Raw genomic sequence first — 15,740 nt, 5'->3', positions numbered from 1 at the left:
GGATGAATGATTGTAATGATAGTAGACATAGAGCACCATTCACTTGGACTCTTAGAGCTTGTAACATGGAAACTCATCTCATCCACTATTAATCTGTAGTGCCCACTCACAGCATCATGGCTACATGCTACATGGTTTAAGATAGTCACTATAGATGGAAATGCTAATAAAGCTAGATGGCTATTAGTGATGAGGAGGAAAAATCGATAGTTACACGTCCAGTATTTTCCCTTCATAGCTTGTTCTCCATTTTATTTTTAAGTAGGGAGACAATTTGTTTTCAGCACTTTTATTTCCTTGATAGATTAAAACTAATTCTCATGGCTTTCTCTTGTCCGTCTGCGGCAAACATATGTTGAGCAATATGTTTGGAACATCGAATTGCAATAAAATCACAGTATTGAGTAAGATGGATCCGGAGGATATACGGCTCGCTCGGGAACAGGCCCCGACCCCAGTCATCTGCGTGAAGAGGAGAAGGAGAAAGAGACGCTGGAGAGCGGGCAGCCTTCTGAGAAGTCGGAGGCGATCGAATAAACCCCCACTTCCCTCAATTCTGCTAGCAAACATGCAATCCTTGGACAATAAAATGGACGAGTGACTGGGAAGATTAAACTACCAATGGGACATTCAAAACTGTAACATCTTATGCTTCACGGAGTCATGGCTGAACGACGACATTATCAACATACAGCTGACTGGTTATACGATGTACCGGCAGGATAGAACAGCGGCGTCTGGTAAGACAAAGGGGGGCGGTCTATGTATTTTTGTAAACAACAGCTGGTGCACGATATCTAAGGAAGTCTCGAGCTGTTGCTCACCTGAGGTAGAGTTTCTCATGATAAGCTGCAGACCACACTACCTACCGAGAGACTTTTCATCGATATTATTTGTAGCTGTTTACAGAGCATAGTCAATGGCTGGCACTAAGATAGCATAGAATGAGTCCAGAGGCGACGTTCCTAGTAGCCCGGGGACTTTAATGCAGGGAATCTTAAATCAGTTTTACCAAATTTCTATCAGCATGTTAAATGTGCAACCAGAGGGAAAATAACTCTGGACCACCTATACTCCACACATAGAGATGCATACAAAGCTCTCCCTCGCTCTCCATTTGGCAAATCTGACCATAATTCCATCTTCCTGATTCCTGTTTACAAGCAAAAATTATAGCAGGAAGAACCAGTGACTAGATGAATAAAAAAGTGATCAGATGAAGCAGATGCTAAGCTACAGGACTGTTTTGCTAGCACAGACTGGAATATGTTCCGGGATTCCTCCAATGGCATTGAGGAGTACACCACATCTGTCATTGGCTTCATCAATAAGTGCATCGATGACGTCGTCCCCACAGTGACTGTACATACATACCCCAACCAGAAGCTTTGGATTACAGGCAACATCCGCACTGAGATAAAAGGCTAGAGCCTCCGCTTTCAAGGACCAGGACTCTAACCCGGAAGCTTATAAGAAATCCCGCTATGCCCTCCGATGAACCATCAAACAGGCAAGCGTCAATACAGGACTAAGATCGAGTCGTACTACATTGGCTCTGACGTTCGTCAGATGTGGCAGGGCCTGGAAACCATTACAGATAACAAAGGGAAGCACAGCCGAGAACTGCCCAGTGACACAAGCCTACTGGACGAGCTAAACTACTTCTATGCTCACTTTGAGGCAAATAACACTGAAACATGCATGAGAGCACCAGCTATACCGGAAGACTGTGTGATCACACTCTCCGCAGCCGATATGAGTAAGACCTTTAGACAGGTCAACATTCACAAGGCCGCAGGGCCAGACAGATTATCAGGACGTGTACTGCGAGCATGTGCTGACCAACTAGCAAGTGTCTTCACTAACATTTTCAACCTCTCCCTGTCCGAGTCCGTAATACCAACATGTTTTAAGCAGACCACCATAGTGCCTGTGCCCAAGAACACTAAGGTAACCTGCCTAAATGACTACCGACCCATAGCACTCATGTCCGTGGCCATGAAGTGCTTTGAAAGGCTGGTCATGGATCACATCAACACCATTATCCCAGAAATCCTTGACCCACTCCAATTTTCATACCGCCCCAACAGATCCACAGATGATGCAGTCTCTATTGCACTCCACACTGCCCTTTCCCGCCTGGACAAAAGGAACACCGATGTGAGAATGCTATTCATTGACTACAGCTCAGCGTTCAACACCATAGTGCCCTCAAAGCTCATCACTAAGCTAAGGACCCTGGGACTAAACACCTCCCTCTGCAACTGGATCCTGGACTTCCTGACTGGCCGCCCCCAAGTGTTAAGGGTAGGTAACAACATATCCGCCACGCTGATCCTCAACACAGGGGCCCCTCAGGGGTGCGTGCCCAGCCCCCTCCTGTACTCCCTGTTCACTCATGACTGCACGCACAGGCACGACTCCAACACCATCATTAAATTTGCCAATGACACAAAAGCCTGATCACCGACAAAAACAAGACAGAGACCTGGCTGTGTGTTGCCAGAACAATAACCTCTCCTTCAACGTGATCAAGTGAATGCACCAATTTGTAAGTCGCTCTGGATAAGAGCGTCTGCTAAATTACTTAAATGTAATGTAAATGTAAATCAAGACAAAGGAGATGATTGTGGACTACAGGAAAAAGAGGACCAAGCACGGCTCCATTCTCAGCGACGGGGCTGCAGTGGAGCAGATTGAGAGATTCAAGTTCCTTGGTGTCCACATCACCAACAAACTAACATGTTCCAAGCACACCATGACAGTAGTGAAGCGTGCATGATAAAACCTATTCCTCCTCAGGAGACTGAAAAGATTTTGCATGGGTCTTCAGATCCTCAAAAGGTTTTACAGCTGCACCCTCGAGAGCATCCTGATGGGTTGATCACTGCCTGGTATGGCAACTGCTTGGGCTCCAACCGCAAGGCACTACAGAAGGTAGTGTGTACGGCCCAGTACATCACTGGGGCCAAGCTTCCTGCCATTCAGGACCTCTATACCAGGCAGTGTCAGAGGAAGGCCCTAAAATTGTCAAAGACTCCAGCCATCTTAGTCATAGACTGTTCTCTCTGCTAAATAACAGGACAAGCTGTACCGGAGCGCCAAGTCTAGGTCTAAGAGGCTTCTAAACAGCTTCTACCCCCAAGCCATAAGACTCCTGATGTTGTCAAATGGCTACCAAGGCTATTTGCATTGCCCCCCTCCACACCACTGCCACTCTCTGTTGTCATTTATGTATAGGCATGTACATACTACCTCAACTAACCGGTGCCCCCGCACATTGACTCTGTACCGGCACCCCCTTGTATATATTGTTATTTTTTTACTGTTGCTCTTTAATTACTTGTTAGTTTTATCTCTTATTCTACACCTGTTGTATTTGGCGCATGACTAATACAATTTGATTTGATTTGATATAGAATCATGAGAATCATGAGAATCGAAATACATATCGTATTGGCACCTAAGTATAGTGATAATATTGTAGTTTGAGGTCCCATACGATTCCCGGCCTTAACTTAATGGCTATGCTAGAAAAGTACAATTATTGTCAGAGAGAAGGTACAGTAGGGAGGTAGGACAGCATTACACAGAAGTCATTTATAAACAATGAGATAAATGTCCTATGGCAATAATTATAATGGATTGGATTTTTTACCACGCTTTCCACTGTAGGTCTAAAGTGCTTTACTCCAGGTGTAGTGAGGGGTAGTGAATTGTAGATAGTGAATTGTAAATAGTGAGTTGGGCAGTGAGGGGTTGTGAATTGGGTAGTGATGGGTAGTGAATTGTAGATAATGAATTGTAGATAGTGAATTGGGTCGTGAGGGGTAGAGAATTGAAGATAGTGAATTGTAGATAGTGAATTGGGTAGTGAGGGTAGTGAATTGTAGATAATGAATTGGGTAGAGAGGCGTAGTGAATTGAAGATAGTGAATTGGGTATTGAGGGGGTAGTGAATTGTAGATAGGGAATTGGGTAGAGAGGTGTAGTGAATTGAAGCTAGTGAATTGGGTATTGAGAGCTCGTGAGAGGTATTGAGGGGGAGTGAGGGGTAGTGAATTGAAGCTAGTGAATTGGGTATTGAGAGCTAGTGAGAGGTATTGAGGGGGAGTGAGGGGTAGTGAATTGTGCTAAAGGTTGTCTAGACAAGTTGTCTAGGTAGACAATCATAGAATGCTCTGTCAAGCATAGAATATTCAACCAGCACACCACACTGTTCTGTAACCAGGAACTCTTGGTCCCCAATCTATTTGGACTTCTGCATAAATGAATAAAAAAGCAGATCTGTTTATAGGTGCTGTTAGGTCACTGAGTTCCTTCTCAGACATTTAGTTGTTGGCTGATGCCCAATAAGCTGTGAGACAGATGATCAGTCTGGACCCGGCCCTGTCTGCAAGCTGCATATGTTAGTTTTCTCCCAGTCGTTTGTCAAGGGCCAGGAGGTTTGCTTTGCTGTTCTCACTGAAATATGTGTGATGTTGTTGGCAGGATGGTTTAAGCTTTTAAACACACTTTGCATCCTAATCACCTGTCGTCACCGTCTCCCCCTTTGACCTGTGAATCCCAGAAGGTGTCAGCTCGTCTTCATAGGCAGCATTTTAGAGATGCAAACACATTTAATCAATTAAGACCCCTGAGGAGGTGCAGGTGGGGTGGAGGGGTGATAATATGGTACACCGGAGGGGGTGCTCACTATGATCATACTGTATGTCTTGCTAATTGTTATTATTACCAACCTATAATTCAGTTAGGCTAGCGTTCCTCGTATGGGTTTAATTGTGTTTCCATACATTTTCTGTCTCTTTGTTGGCTTCGGGAATGGATTTCTGATTAGCTGTTTTTTCCTTCGGCCTTCATATCTAGTTATTTGTTCATCTACAGTACATACAGTATATGCCTCTGCTCGATTCATTTTTTGAAGGGGTACTTTGTGCTTGGTTGGGCCCCTGGTGTGGATGGCGGATGGTGGATGGATGCACTGGGCCCTGTGTGTGCACATGACCTTTGGATAATTGGATTTTCTGAAGACATTATGCGACAAACACACAGAGCGGTGCATGATGGGTAGAGGAGGATACTTGGCATGCATGGAAGATGAGTGCTAAGATGGGCTGGTGTTAAACAGGCAAAAAAGATATATGGTACTCAGTCGGGGTCTCAACTTACTATTGAGAGTTAGAATAATAGAATACACCATTTCTATATTTGGTTGTGCGTCAGCATTCACTCAATTAGCCCATATCACCAAATGGTTTTTATATTGGTAAGTTAGTCTAGCGGCCAGCTATCTAAACATGTTGTAAGCATGATCGAATTACCGAGTGGCATGGGGCCCATTGATCATCAGTTATCATATTAAGAACTGCAAATATTTTCCTCCAGCTCCTATGGGGACTGCCGAAGAACCCTTTCTAAGAGTGTGGAGTGGAGTTTTGAGAGGAAGTGTTAAGTATGTTGCTAGACGTGCTTCTCCTCTGTTTAGGGTTGTGAGTGTTTGTGCCAGTCACTTTGCTGACAGCTGTTGCACTGCGCTGGGCTGTGTTTACTGGCATCAGAACAGAGCAACTTTGTTTAGATCATTGTTTAGAAAGCAGGAGCAAAAGTCACAAAATAAACCTGATTTGGTTTTCTGCAAATATATAAATACCATGGGAGTCTTACTTTTGGGAACTTTACAGTCCTGTTGATCAAACAACCAACAGGGGGGCTATCTCTCCCTTGGTTGGATTCTTCCTGGTTCATTCTGAAATCCATCTATATAACACAAGACACTGCCACACATCATCATCCCTCAATAACATCAAGGGAAGACTGGGGTTCAGCCTGATGAACCAAACTACTCAGTAATCTCCTCCATATAGCCTAACTCTCACACACTCACATCCACACAATGCACCCACACATTTAAACAAAACAGTATATATATTTTCGTCATTACTGATTGATTTATACATGTATAATTAGTAGGTTTTGTTATCATTTTTAAACAAACCTTAAAAAAAAACGTATTTATTGTATATTGTTTGTTTGTGGTGTGGTTTTCCTATAAGCCCTTGGGCTTCCAACCACACCTGCACACTGTTTTCTTTGATGAAAATAAATATATATATACACAAATAAATAAGTAAAGTTGCCTACGCACAATAATAACAACAAGGTTATCTAGCCTGAGCCCGATGTGCTAAAGTCTAGCACAGTGGGTGGTAGGCAAACCCTCAAACTTTTTCAGTTCGTAGCCAAAACTGCACTGTGAATACGATGAGGAAGCCTGCTCAGCCTCTTGCAGCCTGCCCCCAGTCCCATAATAACCCACAAGTGAATGGGGTTTCAGAGCTTGCCTGCCTGCTCATTTGATCAATGCCAAATACATGAGTAGCTTAGTGATCCTAATAGCTGTAGCCACCGAGGCTGAAAATTAAACATTGGGGGAAAGTCTTCCACTCACACACTTGTCCAGGCGATAACATCACATCCTTCCAGCAGCTAGCTAGCGAGCTACGGTACAAGGCTCTGTGTCAGTTTAGGTTCTAGCTAGCTGTCAAGCCATATAGCTAGCTTGCTAAATAAGAAGGCCTGCATAAATAAATAATCTAGCTATAGCACTAGCCACGTAACAGGACTGCATAGCTAGATTTATTGTGTTGAGATTCCCAATCACTGCCCTTTTCAATCCGTTTTTGTGCAAAGCATTGGGTCATTGAAACTGAAGCAGTTCATCTCCTGAATGGCTGGAGGCAGTTAACAATGTGCTAGCTGTGATTTACAACCTGATATAGCAATATTTATTAGACTACCTAGCGATTTATTGGTGAATTTTATTAATCACGCATTGACTGCATACATTTAATTCTGCCAACAATGACTTACTCTAGATCATTTGAATTTTGAGTCGAAAAATACCCTATTTTAGACCTCTTATAAAGATGGGTTTGAAGCATAAAGTGCACATTTTATATTTTAGACCGATATAATGACTAGCTGTTTGTTTCATTTCTACAAAGTAGTTCCACTTCAAACTAATGGGAATTGCCATGGCGACATAACTGTTTGTGTTGTAGTTAGTAGCAGTTTGCTTTTGCCGTTGTTGTTGTTGTTGTGCTTGTTGTAGTAGCTGCTATTCACTCCTCCAATTGATTATGTGAGTGTTTATTGTTTCCCACACAAAAACAAAATGTTGGTTTGAAGACTTGAGGGTCTAATTGAATGAGTAATTTTGGTGATTACATTTTCACACAGAATTCCAGAGAATCTGCCTCAAAATGTGTCCAATTTCTGCTTCTCTTTGGTTCACTATTTTCAGATTTCTCATAACGCCATAAGAACCGCGGTCCATGGTGCCTCACTAGAGCCATACAGTTGTCCAATCAGTCCTCCATGTTGGCACCAAACGTTCCATGACAGAAACATTCTAATCGGTATTCTCTGTAGAATGTAATTCTCTTGGAACCTTTGTTACCAACATGACACCCATTCTGATTCTGTCTTAAACTAAGTTAGCAGAACTCTGCATACTGTAAATATTGCTCTGGTATTGTGACTATCTCCTCTCCTCCTCAGCATTTCACTAATCATAAGTGACATGTTGACTCTATAAATAGATGTGCTGAAGTGCAGTATTTTGTAAGTTGCCAGGTCATATTAGAAACCAACTATCAGAAGCCCCAAAAGGTTAAAGTGGCATTAAGAAAGATCAACTGGTGATTCATGTCCAATCACAGCCGTGGTAGAGATCGTGTATGATGTCATCAGTCAGTGACTGTAAATTAGCAATGCACCATACTCATTTACATTTACATGCAAGTCCTTTTATCCAGAGCAACTTACAGGTACATTCATTTTAAGATAGCTAGGTAGGACAACCAAATATCTCAGTCATAGTAAGTAAAATTTTCCTCAATAAAGAATCTATCAGCAAGTAGGAAAAAGTCAAGTGTGAAAGACAAGGGTGCTGTTTTATTAATTTTTTTAGTGGGGGGAGGAGGGGGTGCTATGGGATTTTTTAAGATGCTCTTTGAAGAGGTAGGATTTCAGATATTGGGCAGGGACTCTGCTGACCTGGCATCAGGGGGACTCTGGTTCCACAATTGGGGTGCCAGGACTGAGAAGCATTTAGTCTTCCATCTTGTATTTTACTAATACCTCCTCAGGGATCATTGAAAGATGATTGTCCTTGTGGCCAGTTTGGTTTCTTGCTTAGGGCTCAGAAATGCATATGTTTTGGGGTGAATTTTATCTGGTTGGGTTTAGAGAAGCATACCCCTTTTATCTGGTTGGGTTTAGAGAAGCATACCCCTTTTATCTGGTTGGGTTTAGAGAAGCACACCCCTTTTATCTGGTTGGGTTTAGAGAAGCATACCCCTTTTATCTGGTTGGGTTTAGAGAAGCACACCCCTTTTATCTGGTTGGGTTTAGAGAAGCATACCCCTTTTATCTGGTTGGGTTTTTTTAAAGTATTTTACTAGGCTAGTCAGCTAAGAATACATTGTTATTTAGAATGACATCCTAGGAACAGTGGGTTAACTGCCTTGTTCAGGGGCAGAATAACAGATTTTTACCTTGTCAGCTCGGGGATTTGATCTTGCAACCTTTCGGTTACTAGTCCTAAGCTCTCACCACTAGGCTACCTGCCGTGTATATCCAGCTGTGCCTACAGACTTGTGTACCTGTATGTGTTTGAGTGGGAGTGAGTGAGGGAGTCCTGTCGTGTGTGTTACAGTTCTGATTCATGTGTTGTATCTGGCTGTAACACATGTCTGCTCTGTTCCTGCTGTGTATCTGATGGCCGACTGATGGGAAGCTGTCTTCCCCCTCTCATTAATCGTTCTTAATTCGGTCCAAAGGAACAGCAGGCAACATGGTTCTGCTGACTGTAGTCTTCTCCTTTAATCCTGCTTCTAGGGATTGTCATCTTGATCACTAGAGAATCTTGCAGCAAATTAAACAGGAAATCTTGAAGAATTCTGTGACTGTGATTCTCTCTCTATTTTTTCTCTCTCTCTGCTTCTCTATATCTCAATGTCTCTCTCTCTCACACACACGCACGTACTCTCTCACACACACACACACACACACACACACACACACACACACACACACACACACACACACACACACACACACACACACACACACACACACACACACACACACACACACACACACACACACACACACACACACACACACACACACACACACACACACACACACACACATCCTTCCTCTCCGCCTTAACTCATTCCTTGTCTCTCCATCTCTGTTTTTAGATCTTCCATATGACCTATGACCTGGCCAGTGCAGTAATGCGTATCTTCAACCTGATTGGTATGATGCTGCTGCTGTGTCACTGGGATGGCTGTCTGCAATTCCTGGTTCCCATGCTGCAGGACTTCCCCCAGGACTGCTGGGTCTCCCTCAACAAGATGGTGGTATGTGTTTGATTCATTACATGTTTTACATTCACAAGTAAAACTGGATAAACAGAAAAAAGGCTCTGCACACTTCCAGTTCGATACAAAGTTATTTTAATTGTAGCTAAGCTTTCGTTCAATTGACCTTCATCAGAGCATATTATACACAGTGACGCACAGTTATGCTCTGATGAAGGTTGATTGACCGAAAGCTCAGATACAATTAAAATAACTTTGTATCGGACTGGAAGTGTGCAGAGCCTTTTTTCAGTTTATCCAGTTTTCAGCACCTTCAGTAATATATTTTGGGTGTGCGGGGGATTCAACCTGTTATATACGTTCATAGTTAGAACTAGCGACTAGAGCGGAAAAAGGAAGCCATTCATTAATCAATGCTTGGTTCCTAATCAATAAGAATAGTCTCCCACAGGTACACAAAAACATCTATCAGATACAGATTCTGTTGTTGATTTATCAATAGAACAAAAGACCTTCATCATATTGCTCGTGATGAAGGCTTTGTGAAGAAGGCCTATTGGGAAAACACATCAATGTGTTTTAACTAGAAATCAGTCCAGTGATTAGTACTATTGATGGTTGTTTGAACCGTCTACTGTTAGAACAGTCAGCCAGTGAGCCAGACACAGCCAGCACAGCCATCTGAAGACGAGCGAGGGAACGGTGAGAAAAATAACAAGTCAGGCAACACGATTTATGCACACCTACGCATCCCTCCCTTCATCTCTCTCTCCCTCCACATCCCTCTCTCCCTCCGCATCCCTCCCTTCATCTCTCCCTCCATCCATCTCTCCCTCCCTCCACATCCCTCCCTCCCTCCACATCCCTCTCTCCCTCCGCATCCCTCCCTTCATCTCTCCCTCCCTCCACATCCCTCTCTCCCTCCGCATCCCTCCCTTCATCTCTCTCTCCCTCCATCCATCTCTCCCTCCCTCCACATCCCTCCCTCCCTCCACATCCCTCCCACCCTCCACATCCCTCCCTCCCTCCACATCCCTCTCTCCCTCCGCATCCCTCCCTTCATCTCTCCCTCCCTCCACATCCCTCTCTCCCTCCGCATCCCTTCCTTCATCTCTCCCTCCCTCCACATCCCTCTCTCCCTACGCATTCCTCCCTCCATCTCTCCCTCCCTCCACATCCCTCTCTCCCTACGCATCCCTCCCTCCATCTCTCCCTCCCTCCATCTCTCCCTCCCTCCACATCCCTCTCTCCCTCCGCATCCCTTCCTTCATCTCTCCCTCCCTCCACATCCCTCTCTCCCTACGCATTCCTCCCTCCATCTCTCCCTCCCTCCACATCCCTCTCTCCCTACGCATCCCTTCCTTCATCTCTCCCTCCCTCCACATCCCTCCATCTCTCCCTCCCTCCACATCCCTCTCTCCCTACGCATCCCTCCCTCCATCTCTCCCTCCCTCCATCTCTCCCTCCCTCCACATCCCTCTCTCCCCCCGCATCCCTACATCCCTCCCTCTCTTTTTCTCATCAGGGAGGGGCGATGGCAGGAAAGATTAAGAGGGAAAGGGAGGAATGGGAATGTGCCCGGGCAGCAGGCTCCTTTGTTCTTGTCTCTTTTCTCTGGGAGGTAAAAGCTGAGTGTTTATAGGTCCATCCGTCAGTCCGCCCTTTTACATGCCCAGGGAAAACCGCTCCGTCTCCCAGCCTCTGCCCTACCCACCAGGCACAGCTCCAAATGGGTTTTTAAACGGATTGGGTTCTGCTCCTCTGCTGTCATTGGGCCTACCACCACGTCACGTAAATGTTCCGTTATTTTTACATTTTCCTGCAGGGCAGATGTTGACGTGTGTTCCTTTTTATCGACGTACAGAACTAATACCCCATCAAATGAGTCCCCCGGTGGGCCTAAAGCAATGAAATGGAGAAAGCAGATTAAAGTTTTCCTTTTATCTGTAATGAAGGGACGAATCCCTCTTGGTTTGTGATATCCAATTGAATTAGACTAGACTGTCAAGACTGTCATCTGAGCTGTGTTTCCAGCTGTTTTGTGTCTCAAGATTTGTTTATATCAGGTCAGCTGAGAAAGGAGAAAACTACCTTGGCTCTGCTTCCCAATCTTACGACCTTGGGAGGTATTGCAGGGGTGAGGTGAGGGTTCAAGTGACCAGAACAGATATTAGTTGATTTGTTGATTGATCAGGTAACAATGCTAATATGAAAGGCATGTTTGAGAATGTGATAACAACAGTGGGACTCGTGTGGATTTCCCAGGACACTCTCTCTAATGCAAGGTGCTGAACATCTCCACCTCTCAGGAGTGTGATTGTCATTTCCCATAAGTGTGATGTCAGACTGTAATAAACCTCTTGACCTTCTCTGACAGGTACAGGCATTCTGACAGGCCACCTCAAAGTAAAAACCTTATCCTTCTATAATAGACACCTAGGGGTTCTGAATACTTTATAGTGTACTGTATAAACTCCCAAACTGACACTCTCTCTCTGTCAGGCCATTGACTTCCCCCTCTTCCCTCTTCCCCCTTTCCCTCCCCCTCTTCCTCCCTCCCGGTGTATAATCAAGGGCAACATCTCTCCAGAGGGCCGTCACTCTGAAGCGAGCGGCCCAGGCCACCTGAGACCTCCCCGTTATTCAGTGGCTGACAACTCGTAACATTAGCCACCGTGTAGCAGCCAGGACATCCATCATCACTACTACACCTACACAAGCTATAGTACAGGCCGATGGAGGAGTCAGGAGTCCCCACAGGCAGTAACTCATGGAGGGCAACGTGAGGCGGACGGGGGCAAACCTTTAGTGGTGAACCTATAGACCTTTAGTGGTGAACCTATAGACCTTCAGTGGTGAACCTATAGGCCTTCAGTGGTGAACCTATAGACCTTTAGTGGTGAACCTATAGGCCTTCAGTGGTGAACCTATAGGTCTTTAGTGGTGAACCTATAGGTCTTTAGTGGTGAACCTATAGGCCTTCAGTGGTGAACCTATAGGTCTTTAGTGGTGAACCTATAGGCCTTTAGTGGTGAACCTATAGACCCTTCAGTGGTGAACCTATAGGCCTTTAGTGGTGAACCTATAGGCCTTTAGTGGTGAACCTATAGGCCTTTAGTGGTGAACCTATAGGCCTTTAGTGGTGAACCTATAGGCCTTTAGTGGTGAACCTATAGGCCTTTAGTGGTGAACCTATAGGCCTTCAGTGGTGAACCTATAGACCTTCAGTGGTGAACCTATAGGCCTTCAGTGGTGAACCTATAGACCTTCAGTCGTGAACCTATAGACCCTTCAGTGGTGAACCTATAGACCTTCAGTGTGTGACAGGTTAGTATAGTGGTGAACCTACTGTATAGACCCTTCAGTGGTGAACCTACTGTATAGACCCTTCAGTGGTGAACCTATAGGCCTTTAGTGGTGAACCTATAGGCCTTTAGTGGTGAACCTATAGGCCTTCAGTGTGTGACAGGTTAGTATTGTTATGCAGGTGAATGAGGACCCAAAAGCAACTTGGCGAAAACAGAGTCTTTAATCCAGTAAAGTAAATCTACAATCATAAAGCATAATTCCACTCGTAATGACGAGAACAGACTGGAGACTCGATCATGAACTGCAGGTTGCCTCGGGAAGGCACTTGAACGTAGCAGACTCAGACACCTGCTCACCACGCAGCATCTGAGGGAAACACGACACGACAGGGCGATACACAGACACAGCACGGTGAACAATAGACAAGGATCCGACAGGGCAGAAACGGAAAACAAGGGGAGAAATAGGGACTCTAATCAGGGGGAAAGATAGGGAACAGGTGTGGGAAGACTAAATGATTGATTAGGGGAATAGGAACAGCTGGGAGCAGGAACGGAGCGATAGAGAGAAGAGAGAGAGGGAGGAAGAGAGAAAGAGGGGAACGAACCTAAAAAGACCAGCAGGGGGAAAACGAACAGAGGGAAAAGCAAAATGACAAGACAAAATAAGACAAAACATGACAGTACCCCCCCCACTCACCGAGCGCCTCCTGGCGCTCTCGAGGAGGAACACTGGCGGCAACGGAGGAAATCATAGATCACAAACGGTCCAGCACGTCCCGAGAAAGAACCCAACTCCTCTCCTCAGGACCGTAACGAAAAACGATAAAAAGGGAAACTAGGGTACTACTCTAAAAAAAAAAATGAGACACGGGTAGAGAACTGAAAGCTTTAGAGCAAACAGGACCAAACAGGCCAGGAGAGTAACAACTAGGGACAGACTGAGACACAGCAAGGGCAGGAACAAGAACAGGAGAGATGCGATGGCAGGGAACAGACTGAGACCCAGCAAGACCAGGAGCAGAAGCAGAAAAAAAATTACCAGACTTCTGCGCGCAGTCTGAACACGCAGCCACGAAACGGCGCGTGTCACGCTCCTGAGTAGGCCACCAAAACCGCTGGCGAATAGAAGCAAGCGTACCCCGAACGCCGGGATGGCCAGCTAACTTGGCAGAGTGAGCCCACTGAAGAACAGCCAGACGAGTAGAAACAGGAACGAAAAGAAGGTTACTAGGACAAGCGCGCGGCGACGCAGTGTGCGTGAGTGCTTGCTTAACCTGTCTCTCAATTCCCCAGACAGTCAACCCGACAACACGCCCAACAGGAAGGATCCCCCTCGGGATCGGTAGAAGCCACAGAATAACTAAAGAGACGGGATAAAGCATGAGGCTTGGTGTTCTTAGTACCCGAGCAATAAGAAATAACGAACTCGAAACGAGCGAAAAACAACGCCCAACGAGCATGACGCGCATTCAGTCGTTTGGCATAACGGATGTACTCAAGGTTCTTTTGGTCAGTCCAAACGACAAAAGGAACGGTCGCCCCCTCCAACCACTGTCGCCATTTGCCTAGGGCTAAACGGATGGCGAGCAGTTCGCGGTTAGCCACATCATAGTTACGTTCCGACGGTGACAGGCGATGAGAAAAATACGCACAAGGGTGGACCCCATCGTCAGTATCGGAGCGCTGGGACAGAATGGCTCCCACGCCCACCCCGACGCGTCAACCTCAACAATAAACTGTTTAGTGACGTCAGGTGCAACAAGGATAGAAGCGGATGCAAAACGCTTCTTGAAGAGATCAGAACAACAATCATACGACCGGTGAGGAGGAAGGGAGTTGGTTCTGGACCGACTGAAGACCGTGCGCAGACCATGATATTCCTCCGGCACTCCTGTCAAATCACCAGGTTCCTCCTGAGAAGAGGGGACAGAACAAACAGGAGAAATAGCAGACATTAAACACGTCACATGACAAGAAACGTTCCAGGAAAGGATAGAATTACTAGACCAATCAAAAGAAGGATTATGACACACTAGCCAGGGATGACCCAAAACAACAGGTGTAAAAGGTGAACAAAAAATCAAAAAAGAAATGGTCTCACTATGGTTACCAGATACAGTGAGGGTTAAAGGTAGTGTTTCATATAATATACTGGGGAGAGGACTACCATCCAAGGCAAACATGACCGTGGGCTCCCTAACTGTCTGAGAGGAATGTCATGTTCCGCGCCCAGGCTTCGTCCATAAAACAGCCCTCTGCCCCAGAGTCTATTAATGCACTGCAGGAAGCTGCCGATCCGGTCCAGCGTAGATGGACCGGTAAGGTAGTACATGTACTTGACGGAGAGGACCGTCTAGTAGCGCTTATCAGTCGCCCTCCGCTTACTGATGAGCTCTGGCCTTTAACTGGACATGAAATGACAAAATGACCAGCGGAACCGCAATAGAGACAGAGGCGGTTGGTGATTCTCCGTTCCCTCTCCTTAGTCGAGATGCGAATACCCCCAGCTGCATGGGCTCAACACCTGAGTCAGTGGGGAAAGACGGTAGTGTCGGAGAGAGGGGAGACACAGTTAACGCGAGCTCTCTTCTATGAGCTCGGTGACGAAGATCTACCCGTCGTTCAATGCGAATAGCGAGTTCAATCAAAGAATCCACGCTGGATGGAACCTCCCGAGAGAGAATCTCATCCTTAACCTTAGCGTGGAGTCCCTCCAGAAAACGAGCGAGCAACGCCTGCTCGTTCCAGTTACTGGAGGCAGCAAGAGTGCGAAACTTTATAGAGTAATCCGTTATGGATCGATTACCTTGACATAGGGAAGACAGGGACCAGGAAGCTTCTTTCCCAAAAACTGAGCGATCAAAAACCCTTCTCATCTCCTCTTTAAAGTTCAGATAATTGTTAGTACACTCAGCGCTTGCCTCCCAGATAGCTGTGCCCCACTGCCGAGCCCGACCAGTAAGGAGTGATATGACGTAGGCAATCCGAGCTCTCTCTCTTGAGTATGTGTTGGGTTGGAGAGAGAACACTATATCAC

The 15,740-nt window shown here is 45.7% G+C and overlaps 1 protein-coding gene across 1 annotated transcript in view; it reads left to right on the top strand.

The window, feature by feature from the left end:
- Positions 1-15,740, top strand: part of LOC124009160 (potassium/sodium hyperpolarization-activated cyclic nucleotide-gated channel 2-like) — an 89,120-nt gene that overhangs the window by 13,807 nt on the left and 59,573 nt on the right. Inside the window, exon 3 of the mRNA XM_046320697.1 lies at positions 9,270-9,431. Within this exon, the coding sequence (XP_046176653.1) occupies positions 9,270-9,431 (162 nt within the window). The remainder of the gene's footprint in view (positions 1-9,269; positions 9,432-15,740) is intronic.

The sequence above is a fragment of the Oncorhynchus gorbuscha genome, linkage group LG22 (genome assembly GCF_021184085.1).
Source record: "Oncorhynchus gorbuscha isolate QuinsamMale2020 ecotype Even-year linkage group LG22, OgorEven_v1.0, whole genome shotgun sequence".
Classification (NCBI taxonomy): Eukaryota; Metazoa; Chordata; class Actinopteri; order Salmoniformes; family Salmonidae; genus Oncorhynchus; species Oncorhynchus gorbuscha.
This window is presented reverse-complemented; position numbering and strand designations above follow the sequence as displayed.